This window comes from Phocoena sinus, chromosome 16, assembly GCF_008692025.1.
Source record: "Phocoena sinus isolate mPhoSin1 chromosome 16, mPhoSin1.pri, whole genome shotgun sequence".
NCBI lineage: Eukaryota > Metazoa > Chordata > Mammalia > Artiodactyla > Phocoenidae > Phocoena > Phocoena sinus.
In genome coordinates, this window is record NC_045778.1 from 65,540,130 (window position 1) to 65,557,409 (window position 17,280).

Here is a 17,280-nt window from a genome sequence, read left to right on the forward strand (position 1 = left end):
GAAAATCTTATTGGCCTAGGTACCAGATCCAACAGGAAACTAGTTTTCTTTTGGAATACATCTGATTCTTGGAAATAATAAGTGTAGTTCAAAATAGATGTACTGGCTGACAGCTTCAGTTGTTTGTTTTACCTTTCTATATAGTAATTATTAGGGGAAATGGCTTAAATGAAGCTCTTCTAAAGTACTGCCAACTTCCTATAATTTTGGAATATTTTCTATTTTTTCAAACTCTTAGCTATGGAAAAATGCTTTTACTCTTTACTAGTAGGACAATAACTGGGATATTTTAGATTTTCATACCAGGGTACAGAATAGCACTGTAAAAACATAAAAGCCATAAAATCTCTCCAAAATGTATGTAAGAAATAAAAATTTAAGAAGTCAGTTGTTTCTAAATTAGCAGCTTCATCACACTCACTCTGAAAGCTAGGTCAACTAAACCTGACAGGGCTTTTGGAGGGAAAAATTCTGAGCAAAAGAACCAAAGGGATACTTACTCTTACTCCTCCTTCCTGCATACTTCTGAACAATTAACAATTGGGACAATTACCATCTATTAAAGACTAGCCTAGCTACAGATCTCAGGCTTCAGCTCTAGTTTTCCCAGGATGTAGAGTCAAGTGTTTCCTCCAAGCCTGAATTCTTTGTTTCTCTGGTCAGAAATTCACTGCATCTTGCTAAAGTGAGTACAGGGCTTGAAAGGAGAAAAAAACAAAAGCACATCAGTTTCACCAAAAAAGGAAAATCACGAGCCAGCAAAATAACCACCATGATTTTTGTGTGAAGTAGCTCTTCACACAAAAAACAAACCTTTTCTCCCAATGAGAATAACCATAGCTTCTTTAGCTGTGCTCTTAAAAAAAACTAACTGGGGAAACAAGTTACAATTTTAGTAATTCCAGTAACAAGTCCGTACTGGTTTTGTAAAAATGAACTGGTAAGGTGCTTGGTGGAAGTAAATTGCCAGTTTTTATTTCTGGGAACTAAAAGATGACAAGTAGCCATAATTTGTTATTTTTAGTTAGTTCAGCTGTCAGCTAACCCAAGCCCAGCATTATTCTCAGATCTGCTTTTCCCCACTCAAGGCCACGAAAGAACCTTTATATACTTAAGCTGAATGGCAGAAAAGGCAAGCGAGGACCGTCACAGAATAACACCTTCATCTGTTTTTTGTTTGTTTTACTACTTTTGGCTAGGCCAGAACAAATTCTTAGAATGTCAGTATTACGGGTTTCTGAACCTCTTGAGATGTTTCTTAAGAATACGTCTATACCCACTATACAGGTACGCTTTTTTAAAAAAAATCATAGTATAAGGGGAATCAATAGCTTTGGTTTTGTTTAAACTATGGCATTACCTGTTATTTTACCTGCTATGCTTTTCCTCTCCACTGCAGTAAAAATTCAGTTTAACTTGCAACTCAAAAATCCTAGATACAAAGAATGTTTACATTTACTGTTGAACTTGTAAATTACCATTTATACTAACTGGTTGTTTCATAGTTTAATACAAATACTTAATACAATTCAGCACATGTTTATTGAACTCTAAATATTTTAACAAATACAAAACCTTGTTGGCTTTAATACATTTTCTTCCTTCTTTTATATCTCAGTTAATACCCAGTTGAGGCAAAAAGCCAAATCAAAACTCTAATACTTCGCTTAATTTGCAAGTGGTATTTTTCACCTTATATAATCACAATCTACAGACACCACACAACTTACAAAACTGAGTTTCCTTTGTCACTTCATGGTTTTCCCTTGCTATTTTAAAGGCAGACAGAGCATTAAAACTGCATTGTAATGGAAACACACACGTGCATGCACATGCACATCCTTTGTTGTGAAAAAACAAGTATTTAAAAAAATGAGTTGTTACATTAAATGGATGCATTTTCACTTTGGCTTGATGCCTTTGGCTTGATGCCTAAGTCCTCATAATTGGGCTCAGAAAATTGCCACTTATAAATTTTTGCCTTCATTTCAAAAACCCAACCATTTTCACATTTAACCTAAAACATGGTGCTCAGCCAGGGATGCACATCTGGTGCATGTGGTGTCTGTCAAAAAAACAAGACATACCTTGGCCTGGATAGGCCTGGGGTAGGACCCAGATCCAAGAATCCCTCATTAATCTTAATCAAGAATTACGAGTGGGGCTTCCCTGGTGGCACAGTGGTTGAGAATCCAACCTGCCGGTGCAGGGGACACGGGTTCGATCCCTGGTCCAGGCAGATCCCACGTGCCGCGGAGCAGCTAAGTCCATGCACCACAACTACCGAGCCTGCGCTCTAGAGCCCGCGAGCCACAACTACTGAGCCCATGTGCCACAACTACTGAAGCCCACACGCCTAGAGCCCGTGCTCCACGACAAGAGAAGCCCGTGCACCGCAACAAAGAGTAGCCCCCACGCAGCAACCAAGACCCAACACAGCCAAAAATAAAAATTAAATTAAAAAAAATGATTTTTTTATTAGGAGTGTAATCCCCTTCCCACTAAGAAACAAACCCAAATTCAAAAATTTAAACCTCTACCAGGATTACTTAATGTCTTAGAACTTTGGTAATTTGGTAACATTTCAGTAACACATTTATAAGCTATAGTATTATTTCCATTATAATGTGAATTGTTATTCAAGTTAAGGAAAAAAGATCAGATAGTCATCATTAGCTCTGCACGGTAGTAGCAAACACTTCTATCTATAGTGCTTACAACATATCAGGTACTCTACTAAACACTTCACACATACTAACTCACTCATCCTTACAACCTAATGAAACGTATTAATTTAATTCTACAGCTGAGAAAACTGAGGCAGAGAATTATGCATACAAATAATAAATGAGGGAGCCAGGATTCAAACACAGCAGTCTGGCTCCAGAGTCCTTGCTCTTCCAATATGACTTTTCTACATGTTAATTAAAACACTGTTATCTGTGATTAATATTAAAATTTAAAATTGTTTTGGGGGTGTTAGGACTGTACTTTCCTAGAAAGAGCCAATAACAAAGTCAAATGTCAAGTTTTGAGAAAAGACAAATGCAACCACAGCCACGTGGGGGACATCAAGTATGGTTCAGTCTGTCCATTTCAGAGCTTCATGTCTCCTTTCTTGACAAGAGGGTAACCTCTACATTAAATTTTATAACAAACCTTCATAGACCAAGCATCATATTTGATTTTAGAATATTGAGAGCTTAACCACCTGCATCTGTAAAATACCATTGGTATCATGCTCCTCATTAAGATTTTCTCAACTTCAGCATCCACTATGAGACAGGTCCCCCCAGGATTCCTAATTTTTAAGTTTAGTCCAGAGACACTATCATCATCCTGACAACAGGACTTTACAAAGGACCACATCTAGGTCTTCGACACACAGGCTCTTGACTTCATGCTATATGCCTATTTGTTAAAAAATGTTTTCTATAACACGGCCACTTTTATTTCCCCCTTTTCTCTCCTCCTACTGCAAAGCCCTCCAGGAAAATTAATGTGCGGAAAGGAAGGCCCATAGAGTCAAAGGAGGCACGAGTCTCTACACAAACACCAGGTGAACTATTACTCCAGCAAACATACCAAGATAATCTCACCAAAAACCACTTTGTATGGCCACAGAGTTATACCAAATTTCCTTCCAGTGCTTTTTAATTACTAGGGTTCCCTTGCAATCCTTTAAGGATACCATTGATTTAAAGCTTGTTATACTGGTAACAAGAACATTAGTATATTTAGAAGTTTTTCGGGCTAAGTAGCTCCTTTTCTACTGTAATTTGTGCCTTGTATTGAAAAACTACTTCACCTTTCATTCTGTCGTATGGGCTCTACCCTTTGGCCATAAGTTACAGGGAGAGAAACAAAAAAAACAAAACAACAGTGATCTCCTGAGTTGGGAGGGAGATGGAGACACAAGGAATTCTCTCTCATCACTGTCCTCCTGGAAGTTTCAATTTACCAGACTTCCCTGGCGGTCCAGTGGTTAAGACTCTGAGCTTCCACTGCAGGCAGCACAGGTTTGATCCCTGGTCCAGGAACTAAGATCCCACATGCCGTGCTGCGTGGCCAAAAACATTTTTTAAAAAGCTTCAATTTACCAAAAAAATTAAAATTCATGAAATAAATTTTTTTTCTTAATGAAATAAAAATTTTTATTTTCCCCTTCTACCAAAAATTTACAAACACCCCTATGCAAGCACAACCCTTAAAATAAAACTAGTCTGTCCTTTCCAATTTCTTATGTCCAATATAAGGCACACATAAGGATTTATCGAAACATTTATTACACACTCAATATTCTTTCCTGTGGAAATGATGTATGCTTAATCATTATATCAATGCTGGCAGCTAACTTCACCTTTCTGTTAACACACCCTGGAGATTTTAAAAACACTTTATTTAATAAAAGTTAAACATACAAAAACTGAAATTAACACACTTCTTAAAAACCACCATCTTCCATTAATAGGAAGACCCTTTTCTACGCATACATTTGGCTTAAACTCAACTCAGGATAATTGTGATGCTCACTTACCAACAAATGCTGACAACTTGATCTAGTTAACAAAAATTACAAACTCAGCTACGTGAACATAATATACAGGGAAATTATGGCCAGATTAATGCACGAGAAATACAGTAAATTTTTAATGATGAAACATTCGGTACTCTTGTTCATTAATTTAGCCTCGTTTTTTTACAAAAATAGTATCTACATTGTATACAGGGCTATACATCAGCTTTTTGTTTTCTCATATAAACATTACACATCCAAAAAATGGTACTACTACCATAAGTGAAAATCAACACAGGAGGAAAGCAAACGTACAAAAACAAAAAAAAACATTAGAAAAGGTAGCTGGTCCTAAACATGGTTTCTTACATAAAACTAAAATTCAATGAAAAGAATACAGAGCTGGATCAATTTTAGAGATGGCCTAATAGGCTTAGGAAACGAGTTGAGAAAAACCTCAAAAAAAACTCTGCCATTTACAAATTAACCTACTTTTAGGTTAACTGGGCAACAGCTAGGTTTAAGGTGAAGACAAAAAAAAAATGAAGAGAAGTTCTCTTTAGCAGGTTGGTATTTTGCCTTGATGTTCCAGTGAATTGCTAGAATATGTGGCAAGTTCAAAGCATCTGAAACTTCCCAGTTAGAACCTTACAAAACGTATATGCCATCCATTAAGTGGGGGCCTGATACTAGGAAGATCAATAATTAACCTAAGTGCTGTATTTACTCAGCATCTATCTAGAAAAGTTGCTTTACCCAACAAACTTTGAGGAAACTGGTAGTAGTAATGAAAAAAGTTTAAATGAATAGCAGTTATCAAATACAATTTCTTCAAGTTTCATTCTACTGAAGTCAAACAATGACAACAATGGTATCTTCCTTACTCGTCTAACAAATAATTTACCTTTAGAAAAATATAAGGATAAAAAGGTAAATGTAAAGCCCTGCAGAGATGAAATCCAACAGTTTTTCTGATTATTGAGGCATCAAATGCCTAACATTGTATTTAGAGGTATCTTGATACTGTGTCATAGGTTTATCAGCAATTCCACAAGTTCCTACTCCAACTTTGCCAGTTACACTCTCAGGTGAAGCAAAAATACTCCTCTTTACCTAGGAGAAATGAAACAAACAATTCTTGATTAGTTTTGGAAAAAAATAAAATTCCAAAATACACCTATAAGGAAAAGTACCTCAAGGGAACCTGAGTGCTCATAAAACCCACTAGTGACACCCAACATAAGGCATGTTAACAAATCAGGTAGGGTTCAATACACTCTAAGCAGTATGTAAGATAACAAATAATTTTTCAAATTTTAGTTTATAAAAGGAAATCAGGGATTTCCCTGGTGGCACAGTGGCTGGGAATCCGCCTGCCAATGCAGGGGACACGGGTTCATGCCCTGGTCCGGGAGGATCCTACATGCCGCGGAGCAACTAAGCCCATGCACCACAACTACTGAGCCCACGCTCTAGAGCCTGCAAGCCACAACTACTGAGCCCACGTGCCACAACTACTGAAGCCTGTGCGCCTAGAGCCCGTGCTCTGCAACGAGAAGCCACTGCAGTGAGAAGCCTGCCCCCATTCACTGCAACGAGAAGCCTGCCCCCATTCACTGCAACTAGAGAAAGCCCGTGTGCAGTGATGAAGAACCAACACATCCAAAAATAAATAACTTAAATAAATTTATTTTAAAAAAATTAAAATAAAAGGAAATAACCTAGATCTTTTGTAATTCCTGGTATAAACTCATTCACAGTGCTTCCACTGCAGAGACAGTGGCTAATGGAGATATTTTTCAGTAAGTCAAAAATGAAGATTAAAGAGGATTCTGAATTCAAGATCCAGTTACTATTTCGTTAAATCTATGAACCTCCTTTTTCATTTTAAAGTTATTTTGTGCTCACTTTATTTTAATGACAGTTGCACTTTGCAAATTTACAAAGTATGATTAAAGGATTTACTAACCTGGCCTTTTTTGTTTTTAGAATAGGCTCTGTTGTTGAACTGCTGCCATTTCACCTTCTGGTCCTCTCTTTCTTGTTCAAGTTCTTTTATTCTCTGTGCTTTTTTCAAAGCTTTCTTCTTTTTATATTCACGCTGCTGGGCAATCATTTCTTTTCTGTGTGGACAGAACAGGTAAATGTCAACTCTTAAAATTTAAAAGATGACTTCCTTAGAGATATTTAGCAGTGCAACCACTGCCCCCCCAAAAAAACCCCAAAACCTAATGAACTTACACATTCTTCACCCCACGAATAAAAGCTAACATCAATGCCGATCACTCAGGACTACTAAGAAATAAATGTTATTTGAAATATACAGTATCCTTGGAAGCTTTTGAATGCAAGTGTAGTAATCTATTACGCATTTAATCAAACATTTCAACTATGACTTTTAATTTGCCATTTACATGGCTTCTGCCAGTTGTGTTTTAGGCATAGGAGGAGTTTCAACATTAAAAGCTATCTAAACCTGTATCAATTGTTAAATGGGCAGTTAGCAAGTGTAATATGCTGCATTTGGAAAAACTGTATGAAGAGATTCAATGCAGATAAAACTATTTCATGTAGATTGGAAGAGCACAGCAGTACAAAGGGAAATCATAGCTAACAATTCTTAAAACAAAAACAACTAGGGTTTTCCAATCAGAGCCTAAAGCCCTCTCAATAATTTCTGCTCAGTCTGTTAACACTGACTTCTCACCAAAAGAAGGACGAAGAAAGATGTCTTTAAAAAAAGGCTATATGATCTAGACTCCTCTGTATCATAAAATCACTACTATGAAGTGTGGTTTTTACACAAATACCAAAGACTAAAAATAGAAATGTCACGTTATTCTACAATCTTTCTTATTGGGATGCTTAAACCAAGTTTATTTTAATAGATGATACAATTTTCCCAAATTCAAATATATTTATGTAGCAACTTAAGTTTTGAAAACTCTTGACAAATCCAAAAGATAGCCAATTGTGGCAAATATGCAGAACTGAAAATTGTTCATTCTATCTCTTAAATACCTCTCAAACTATACACGGGTCCATCCTTAACTGCTACTCCCTGGGCTCAGGTCCACGATCATCTTACACCTGGATGACAGCAGTAGCTGCCTTCTCTCTGCTGCCAGTAATCATTCGAAAGCTCCAATCTGAACACATCAGATCCTCTCTACTTGAAATGCATCCGTGGCTTTCAAGCTTTTTATGATCTGGCCTCTGCCTCTCTAATCTCTTGTCAAACCACCCACCCTCGAGCCCCAAGTTTTTACCAAAGGAGTTTCTTTCTGTTACCTCTATGTTCCCACCTTGTTTTCTTCTTTAAATGTAAACATTTACTGAGTGAGATCTTACTACATGTCAAGAACTGTGCTACATGTTTTACTCATGCTGTCATTTAATCCTTACAACCCCATAAGGCATATACTATTGTCCCTGTTTCACAGATGAGGAAACAGAAGTTAAGCAGCTTGCCCAAGATCATACCTTCTAGTTCATTAACTGGCTAACACCTCTTCTTTTCAAATCTCAGTTTACACATCATTTCCTCAAAGAAATTTGCCCTGATGACTAAAATGCAGTTTAGGTACCTTTTCTTTGTTCCCTAAAAGTACCATTATGTTCCTTCCATTACTTTTACACTTTATTATTAAAGTTCTTCTTTAATTATGTGTTTGTTCTTTAGACTATAAACTCAGTCAAGACAAGGCCTAATTTGGTCTTCTTTGCTGTGATGGAACCCAGAACCTGGTTTAGTGAGAAGTATCAATATACAGAATCCTCTTAATAATTATTCATTAAATGCCTAAGTGGGAACCAAAATGTCTTCACTTTACCTAGGCATACATATATAGACAATGTTGACCATACACTGCTAATCTTCAAAATAATGGTAAACAGTATTACAAGTTTCTTACTCTAGTCTAGGCTGTATAGATTCTGCAGACATCTCAAGTACCCAAATGGGGAAGATTACATTTAAAATGCTTAAGTCAAAGTCACTTACTTTGACATGGGTTTGTTGCCACTGTCCTCCTTTGCCTTCCTTCCTTCTTCTACAGGCTTGAGGTTCAACAGTGGAGTCACTTCAGCATTGCCATAGCCAGCAAAAGTGATTGCAGCGGTGCCGTTTTCTTCATCTATCTCCTCAATCTCCGCTTCATAACACCTGTAAAGATATCATGGCTGTAAGCAGGTGAGTAAAGGTTTAGCACTCAGCCTACAAGACTTATACTGCAGTGATTCAACTATTCAATGTGTCTAAAATGAAACTCCTATAATCAAATGTCCCTTTGGCAAAGATAATAGTGGCTGGAGTTAGCCATCTGCTTTTTAAAAAGGAAGTCCTAACCAAAATATTGCCAAGGAAGTCTCTTACATGTCTACTATATGTGCTTTAGTCAATCTCTTTTGAGAAAAGATACTTCTTATAGGAATAATTTCAGTATATGTGCTTCACAAAAGTCTAAGATAACCAACCATTACTCAATTTCCAATTCAAGGAAAAAAGAATTTAGACTATATACTTTTTAATATCCATTCATTTTCCTCTACTTTCATGTTTATTTCCTCTAGGATCCAAGCCATTCTTCTGCCCTAAAACTTAACCTAAAGCTAAAAATTAAACTGTATTAATGGTAACCACCCAAGAATCAAATTCGTTCTATAAGTCATATTGGCTATTATAGAAAGATTAAAATAGGGTAGTTCAAGCTGATTAAAATCACCTTACCATTGTACTTTACTATTTCATGTTATAGTTACAGTTTTTTTTCTACACTTACTGTCCATCTTCACTCCAGATTGCCATACACTTGTCTCCTACTTTCCATGAATGAGTGGGCTGAGTAGAAGCAAAATTGTCTGAACTTGCCAGCGTTTCAGAAGGTTGAGTTGACAGAAGGTCTTTGGTTAGTTCTATAACTTCCTAAAAAGAAAAAACAAAAACCATTAACTTTATTTTTATAATTCACATTGTCAACTACTTTCAACAAGCAAGTTCTTTCAGTTTTTGATAACAGCTCTCATACCACACAGCACTCATTAAGTACTCTACAAAGATTTATCTGCAGTTCATAACAATACTATGATGTAGATACTGTGATTATCCCCATGTAGAAACTGAGATACAGTATTTTATACACTGGCGCTGGGATTTAAACCCAGGCAGTTGCCTTTCAATTTAATTAACCTCAAATACTAACAGAAATAGGGTAGACTTGAATTTACACTGTACATTACTTTTAAGCACCTATTTTAGCTGAATAGACCTCTCTAAAGATGAGAAACAGTCAACTGTAAGGCACTGACCTAGATTCAAGATCACTTTTCTCTCACATCACTGTCACGTGTACGTCGCACAACTGCACTTTTTACAGGGCACTGCTTGGCAGTCGTATTAACTGCCTGCCAACAGGTGAGCTCCCCCTCAAAAACCCCCAAACACTTGAAGCAGCCTTATTAGTAATAAAAATGTTCCTGCTCATACATATTTCTACCAAAGTACTGTAGATATATTTTAAAAACAGTAGTGTCTCTATTCATTTATTATAAAACCTATCCCATTTGGGTAAGCAAATTACCAAGTCAGATTTAAAATATCCCAATACCTTAATGTTAAGCACATTAGCACAGCTTCGTTTAAAAGAAAAAAATAAAATAAATGTAACACACACAGGTAGGCAAAACCTTTCTGTGTGGCAAATATATTTTCTAACTCAGGCTTACACTTACTGACTTTAAAGGTGTTTAGTAGGGCTGGTTAAAAAACTTAAGAAGTAGAACAAATTGATAGATTCTGCTACCAATCTGCTATATTTTTACTCTGATGAAGACTCATATTATGCATCACCTTATCTGATTTATTTTAAGAACTTGCATACCTGTTCCTCTGCTGTTGCAAATAAAATACCTTAAACATCACATTATTATGTTCTGGGAGAAAAATTAGCAAAGTTGCACTCTGTATTGAGTTTCTTCTGGTTCCCATTGAGGTTTTATAATAGTAGCTCTGGTTCAATAGACAAGAAAGTTTAATGTTACTTCTCTCCTAAAGATTTTAAATCTTCCTGGCTATTTCTTAAAAACTTATATTTGAGTCTTAAAAAAAAGGATTATTAAAGCCCTTGGAGAAAGATCAGTTTTATTAATTAAAAAATTTTATGAATGAAAAAACTAGAAGACTCAGATTTACATTAAAAATTCAGTAGATTAACATCTTTAATGAAAGCTTTATTAGGTGCCAAATATCCATTCAAATACTTTTTAATAAGACAATCTTTTGCACATAACTTTTGCAAATAAGCAAAGAACTTCCAAATAAACAGATCATGTACTACACAAAGAAGGAGAGTAAATTATCCAGTCTTGTTTTTAATTAACCACTTTTAGGGCCAAGAATGTAATCCAATAAGCCTGACTCAAGAGCCCATACAATCCCTATCATTAAATAATTCCATTTAACTAGGGATCATTTAACTACTAAAGCACAAACATAAAGTCTGTGTTTGTAGGTCTCAAGATTTAGAACTCTACTTGTCTTGGGATAAAACATCTCCCCACTATATTTTCATAAGGAAATACATTTTCACCAAAGAAAAGGGTCCTGAAAAGCTGTGCATGTTATAATTTCCAGAGTCCTGCCCTGAAATGACACTTTAAAAAATCTGGAGCATTTATCTCTAGTTGTCTTTTTACTTTGCCATGTTTTACATACCCCTCCCAACAACTATAAAGACCTTCTAAATGGTTTTTTTTTTTCTTCACATGTGTATATGGACCAAAGTATTAGAGAAACTATTTTATGTATGAGGGAGTTCTTAAAGGTACATACCATTAATTACTTTTCCTCCCCCAAGTCTGAGTTCTGAAACTGCTCCTTCATTGACAGATGGGCAGCAGTTACAGTAATCGGCAATCCCAGGAAGCATCAGATGTTGTGATCTACATATCAGCAGGTCAAAGGGGGTGCACTCAAGCACTCTGCTTACTGAAGGAAGGCGTTTCGGGGATGCAGAGCCACTGTAACATATGAGACAAGTGACTTGACCCCTGCCTCCTTTAGAACCAGGGTATTCAGCAAACAGCCTAATAAATTGACTATTTTTTGTGATTATCAGAGACTGCCTGGGGAGCTAGCCAACTAGCTAGCCTGGATTTTACTAAACCCACTTCTTTTAAGTGAAAAAAGAAAGGCAATTAGGACTTTAGTAAATTAATCTGCTGCCTGTTGAGTAACTTTATATGAAAGATAGTACATAAAGAAATAAACATAGAAGCCTTACTGGCAAATGAGGGCCACTGAAAAAAATGAAGAACATTTTGCATAAATGAAAGGGCAAACAAATTTTTAACCAGAGTTAAGGATATTCCATAAAAGGAACACAAGAAAATAAAGGAGGCCACAAACTCAAGTCATCAGCCTGAACAGATTCTTCAGCAAATATAAAAGGCAGGATTAAATATCAATGGCACAAGGTATATCCCAGAATGCAGAGAAGGAAAAGGATTTTAAAAAAAAACAAACACACACACAAAAAACCTGGGCTTCCCTGGTGGCGCAGTAGTTGAGAGTCCGCCTGCAGGGGACACGGGTTCGTGCCCCGGTCCGGGAAGATCCCACATGCCGCGGAGCGGCTGGGCCCGTGAGCCATGGCCGCTGAGCCTACGCGTCTGGAGCCTGTGCTCCGCAACGGGAGAGGCCACAACAGTGAAAGGCCCGCGTACCGCAAAAACAAAAACAAAAAACCTATGACAAAATAGAAGCTGTAGCTGTAGTCAATGGAGATAACAATTACTATATGGAAGCAGACAGCACAAAACTTTCCAGAATTTTATGTAATCCTAAAAGATGCCTTCCACCTTTGAGAAGTTTTCAATTCAAAACAGACCTATTTCTAGTAACCAAAATGATTTTTTTTTTCCATGACAGAATAAGAGGAAAAGAATCCAAAGTCAAGACTGGTCAGGAAAAACATTCTCTATTATTTCTAACTGAAGTGTTAGAACTTATGCTTCTAAATCTGTGCCATCTGATATGGTAGCCACATATGGCTACTTAAATAAAATTTAAAATTCAGCTCTTCGGCCATCCTAGTCTTATTCCAAATATTCAACAGCCACATGTGGGTAGTGGCTATAATATTACACAGCAGATACAGAACATCTCCATCACCACAGAAACTTCTATTGGACAATGCTTTTCAAAATGGTTACAGAAAACAGGACATTTTACAGATAAATGGCCCCCAGGTCATTATTAACTGAACCCTAAGTAAGCCATTTACCTGGTTACTACAATGCCTACTACAATGGTCTCTCTCCCAATAGTATTTCCACTATGGATCATGTCCTAATAAGACAATTCTGCCCAGGCTCTGACAATTTACTCTGTAACATTATTACCTCATAATAATGTTCACAGTCTTCACTCCCAACTCCCCGCTCCACCAGTTCCACATATACCCCTCCCTCCTACTGCCCAGGAAGCAATATATACAATATTAGCACATGACGTTTTATTTTCTTCAAAGAAAAAAAGCACTGCTTTTAAGTTGGGTTTAAAAAAAAAAAAGAGAGAGAGACAGAGAGATGGGGGCATGCCAGGCTCTCTCCTTGAGGCAAGAAGAAAGTTGGCCGGAGAGTGGGAGAAATTGCTCCCAAAACATCTTTTTCTTATTGACTGGCTCCTTGAAATCCACTGGCCTGATTTCTACGTATTGAAGAGAGGCCCTGGTTTCTGTGTTTTTAGAAAAATAACATACTATTGCAACTTCATGAAAGTCTATCCTAAATCCAGAATTTGAACCCAAAAATATTTAACTCATCTTAATTATGCCCAGGTAAGCGCTTTCAGAATCCTGAATCTGGACCCCATTTCACGTAAGTTTCATTTGTTTGCAGTTCTAATATCCCTAAAATTTAATAATTTTAATGGGCAAGAGAATGATATAAAGGGAGGGAAAGGATTACTTAGATAGGATGAAGATGATTCAAGTTTTGTTTTGAATCAGTGAACATAGACCATCTAATCATCTTTTAAAACTTTCCAAAAACTCAGGTTCAGAATTTTAAATTCACAAATTTGTTAAGATGAAAACTCATACATATTTACAAGTATTATATATGGTATTTTTATTAATCAACCTATTGTTCTGAGAAATAACAGATATTTACTATCATGGCTTTATGTTTGTCTCAAAACCCCAGAGCAAGTTTTAAAAAGCAGGTTTCATACTTACTGCCCCTCCACAACAAAAAGAACAAATTAAGATCTCCTTCTCACATAGATTTGGTTTAATTTTAAGTTGCTAACAAGTGTCAAAAACTAGATGTAAAACCTAGCCTTAAGTTCAAACATTATATAACATTTATGCAGAAAACAAGCATCTCTTTAGGTATTTTTATAATGTGTTTTCAACACAAGGCACTAGAGCTAGCTCTGTTACACACACACAGGATCTCTGGCATGCGTGCTCTATTTCATTTTCAAAGAATCTTTTGGCATTAAAAAGAATCTTAATCAGGTTATATTTTCCTCCTTTAACTTTAGTTACCCTTTGAACTAAAATTCCTTTTCCAGGTCTTTAAAATCAGAAGTGCTATTCCTTGTAAAATTGTATGTACCTCTTTCTCTAGAAAGTTTGACAATGACTTCTAATGTTAACTCTTATTTTTTAAAATTATATGAGCATACAAGGTTGACGTTAACAAAGAACAATGCTTCAATCATTTTGATGTACACAAACTGAGGAAGCAACCCTACTCCTAGAAGCCATGTATGCCTATGTACGTACACACTTGTACGCACAAGGGGTGAAACACTCCCTCCAAATGGTGTTCTGGATACCCACGGATTCTTAACAATAGATCATTTGTAAAACACAAAAATATTCTTTTCAAGCAATGTAACTGTAAGTGTCCCCTCATACTTACTTGCAAATCTTTCTTTAATTTTAGCAAATCTTCGTTTTCTCCATTTCCAGACAGCGCAGCTTCAACTTGCTGGAGTTGAGCTTTGTAGCTTGCCAGTTGCTTTGCTAGATCCTCTGACATCTGAAGAAAATAAAAAGAGTAAGGTCATGAAAACGGAACAAAAAGAACCAAACCATAAAAAATAATTTTCCCTGTCTGCCTGAATCAACCCTAACCAATTTTGCTCCCAACTCATTATTATAACTCACTGCAACGTCATTTATCACTACTACCTTTACTTTCAATTCAGAGAAAAGCTGTGAGCCAAACACAAACTTCAAGTATTCTGATGATTATAAACATGTCAGACAAATTCCATATAGAAACAGAAAACAAGAGGTAAGAGGAAAAAGAAGAACTTCTAATTTTCTTTGAAGTCCTGTAACAGGGAAGGCACTGTGTTAGGCTCAATTAACAGGATTGTTATATTGTCACCAAAAAAAAAAAAAGGCACTAAACTGTTGAAAGAGTTGAGGCTTCTGATTTTTAAGCACTAAAAAATACCTCCAAAACCAATTCCAACTAATTTTGGATTAACTACACAAATAGCCCTCCACAAGAGCTATTCAATTAGTATGAATGCGTTTAGAAACTCTTATCCAGAGCAAAAACCCAGTCACTTAAATACTGACGATGCATTTTCTGCAATGAAAGAAACAGCACTGATACTCTCCTATTTAGGCAATCTAAGGAACGTGTCTTTCACCAATCTGGCTCATTCTTCTCCTGAAAGTAAAGTAGGAGAGAATTCTTTCTCGCTTTATTAGCAAACATACGGGGTTTCCGAGGACCCGTCTGTTTTACAATCCCCGTCCAACCACAGCCTGGAAGGACTCCAAAAGGGTTAGAGCAAGCCAGGCTGCTCCCCCTCGGTCACTCAACACCTCAAAGTCCGCCACAACTTGCTCGACCATTTCAGACCTCGAAATTCAAACAGCTTCCAGGGAAACCGAAAACACGAACCCAGCGGAGGCGCCCGGAGCCGGAGCCCCACCCGCAAACAGGCTCGGAAGGGCCCGGAGCGTCCTTAAAATGCCAACCCCACCCGCTGGGTTCCCGCGGCTATCCCAACCCCGTCCGAGGCCGCTCAGGGCTCAACTCTGGGTGGAAGAGGAGGCCGGCGCTCCTGACACTCCGGCCGGCGCCCGGGCCTCTCCAGCGCGGCCCGCTCCTCGGCCTCAGGCCTCCGCTTCAACTAGGGGGAGGCCGAAGCCCGGCGAGGCCTTACTCTCTCCCTCATCGCGTTTGTTACCTTGTGTGGGGCTGGGGGCGTGGCGGCGGGACGGGGTCGCGACAAAGCAGCCCAGTGGTGGTTGCGACAGCGGCAGCAGCAAGCAAAAGCTCCGCGGCGACAACTAGGCGACTTGGTCTGGAAAAGAATACCTCGGTCAGCGGCGAGCGGGAGAGGACTAAAGCCGGGCACTGGAAGGAGGAATAGAGGAGGCGGGTAAAGTCTCGCGAGAGGTTAAAAATCCTCGCACGACGTCGCTCGGCTCACGTGATTCCCAGCTCCCTCTAGGCCGCCGGCCCTTAATCACGTTAGGGAAGTAAAGTGGGCAGGGTTTCGTAGGAAGGAAATGACGTACTAGTATGCGCCAGGCGCCGGATGTAGGTTCGTTTTATCTTAGTTCCGGCTCGGAGTGGGGGTCAGTTGGGCAGTTACTTCAGGGCTCTGTGCCGTTGGGCACTTCTTGAGGTTCCCAGAGTGCTGGGTGGTGGGAGGAACGGGGTTTAATACAGCATTCATACTACCGGTTGGTTCTCTGAGTGTGGTCCCGGTAGCATCAGCCTTGCGTGGTATTTATTTTTTTACAGTAATTTGTAATTTATTGCAAAAATAATTTACTATAAATACGGTTTCTCAACACCCACCTCACACCTTTGAGTCAGAAACTCTGAGGATGGCCTCAGCAACCTGTTTCAACAAGCCTTGTAGGTGATACCAATGTCTGGTAAAGTTTGAGAACCACCGATTCACAGAATAATAAAAGTCTTAGTGGCAACAAAAAGCTGATTAGATTGTGGCAGAACCTACTCGAGAGTAGATTAATTGGACTTTTCGAGGGCGATGACCCAATCTGTGGAGTCGCCCCAGGAGCCGGAGCTGTCGCATCTCCGCCTCTTCCACTTCCTGTAGCAAACAATAAAGGCCATGCGTACCGTGAAAAAGAAAAGAAGAACCTATTTTGTTAGCACTTACTGGTTTTAATTAAGTTATATAGGTTAATACCGCCTGAAGGGGGATAATCTCCAAGTTACAATCTTGAATGATAAACAGTGGTGTGACTACATCCACTTATGTTTAAAAAGAAATGCGTGTTGTAATAATATATACCATTTATGGACGGATTCACGAATCTATGTAGAGATTTGGAGTGGAAGCCACATGTTTTCACTAATAATCCTTTTTATCCCTTTAACCATACGTATATAATTTTTTCCAATTAAAAAAAAACTAGTTAAAAAAAAAGATAAAGGCCTGAGACACGAAGAGGCTATGTGAATGCCAGGAAAGAACGTTCCCTGGAGGATTGGGGTCTGTAGCTGGACCCTTAAGAAAGCCCTCCTCTAAGGTGGGTTTGTGATGATTAAGAGTGGCAGTCAGCTTGCAAGAATGGAAAATGCTGCAGAGGGCAGCAGTGTGTAGCTAGAATTAAGAGGGAAGACAAACCAGAGAGGATGTACTTTTCTTTAATATAGTAGAAATCTATTAAAAACACAATGTAGTATTTGACAACTCTAATTTCAATTGTGTATTTTAAGAACTAATGCCAGGAGGATCTTCCATGAATGTA

General features: G+C 38.0%; 1 protein-coding gene across 3 annotated transcripts; it reads right to left on the reverse strand.

Moving 5' to 3' along the window:
• Nucleotides 1-2,452: 2,452 nt before the first annotated feature.
• Nucleotides 2,453-15,929, reverse strand: SMNDC1 (survival motor neuron domain containing 1). 3 transcript variants are annotated; one of them, XM_032609088.1, is made up of 6 exons: nt 15,869-15,929; nt 14,447-14,566; nt 9,298-9,440; nt 8,520-8,681; nt 6,486-6,639; nt 2,453-5,629 (listed from the first exon to the last, which is right to left on the reverse strand). In XM_032609088.1, the coding sequence occupies exons 2-6, from the start codon at nt 14,564-14,566 to the stop codon at nt 5,492-5,494; spliced, it is 717 nt and encodes a 238-aa protein (XP_032464979.1). In that variant the 5' UTR covers nt 15,869-15,929; the 3' UTR covers nt 2,453-5,491. The 3 variants fall into 3 exon arrangements, with proteins under 3 accessions (XP_032464979.1, XP_032464978.1, XP_032464980.1); XM_032609087.1 differs by having other exon boundaries at nt 15,738-15,920; XM_032609089.1 differs by lacking the exon at nt 15,869-15,929 and adding an exon at nt 11,346-11,533 and having other exon boundaries at nt 14,447-14,567.
• Between the last annotated feature and the right edge of the window lie 1,351 nt (nt 15,930-17,280).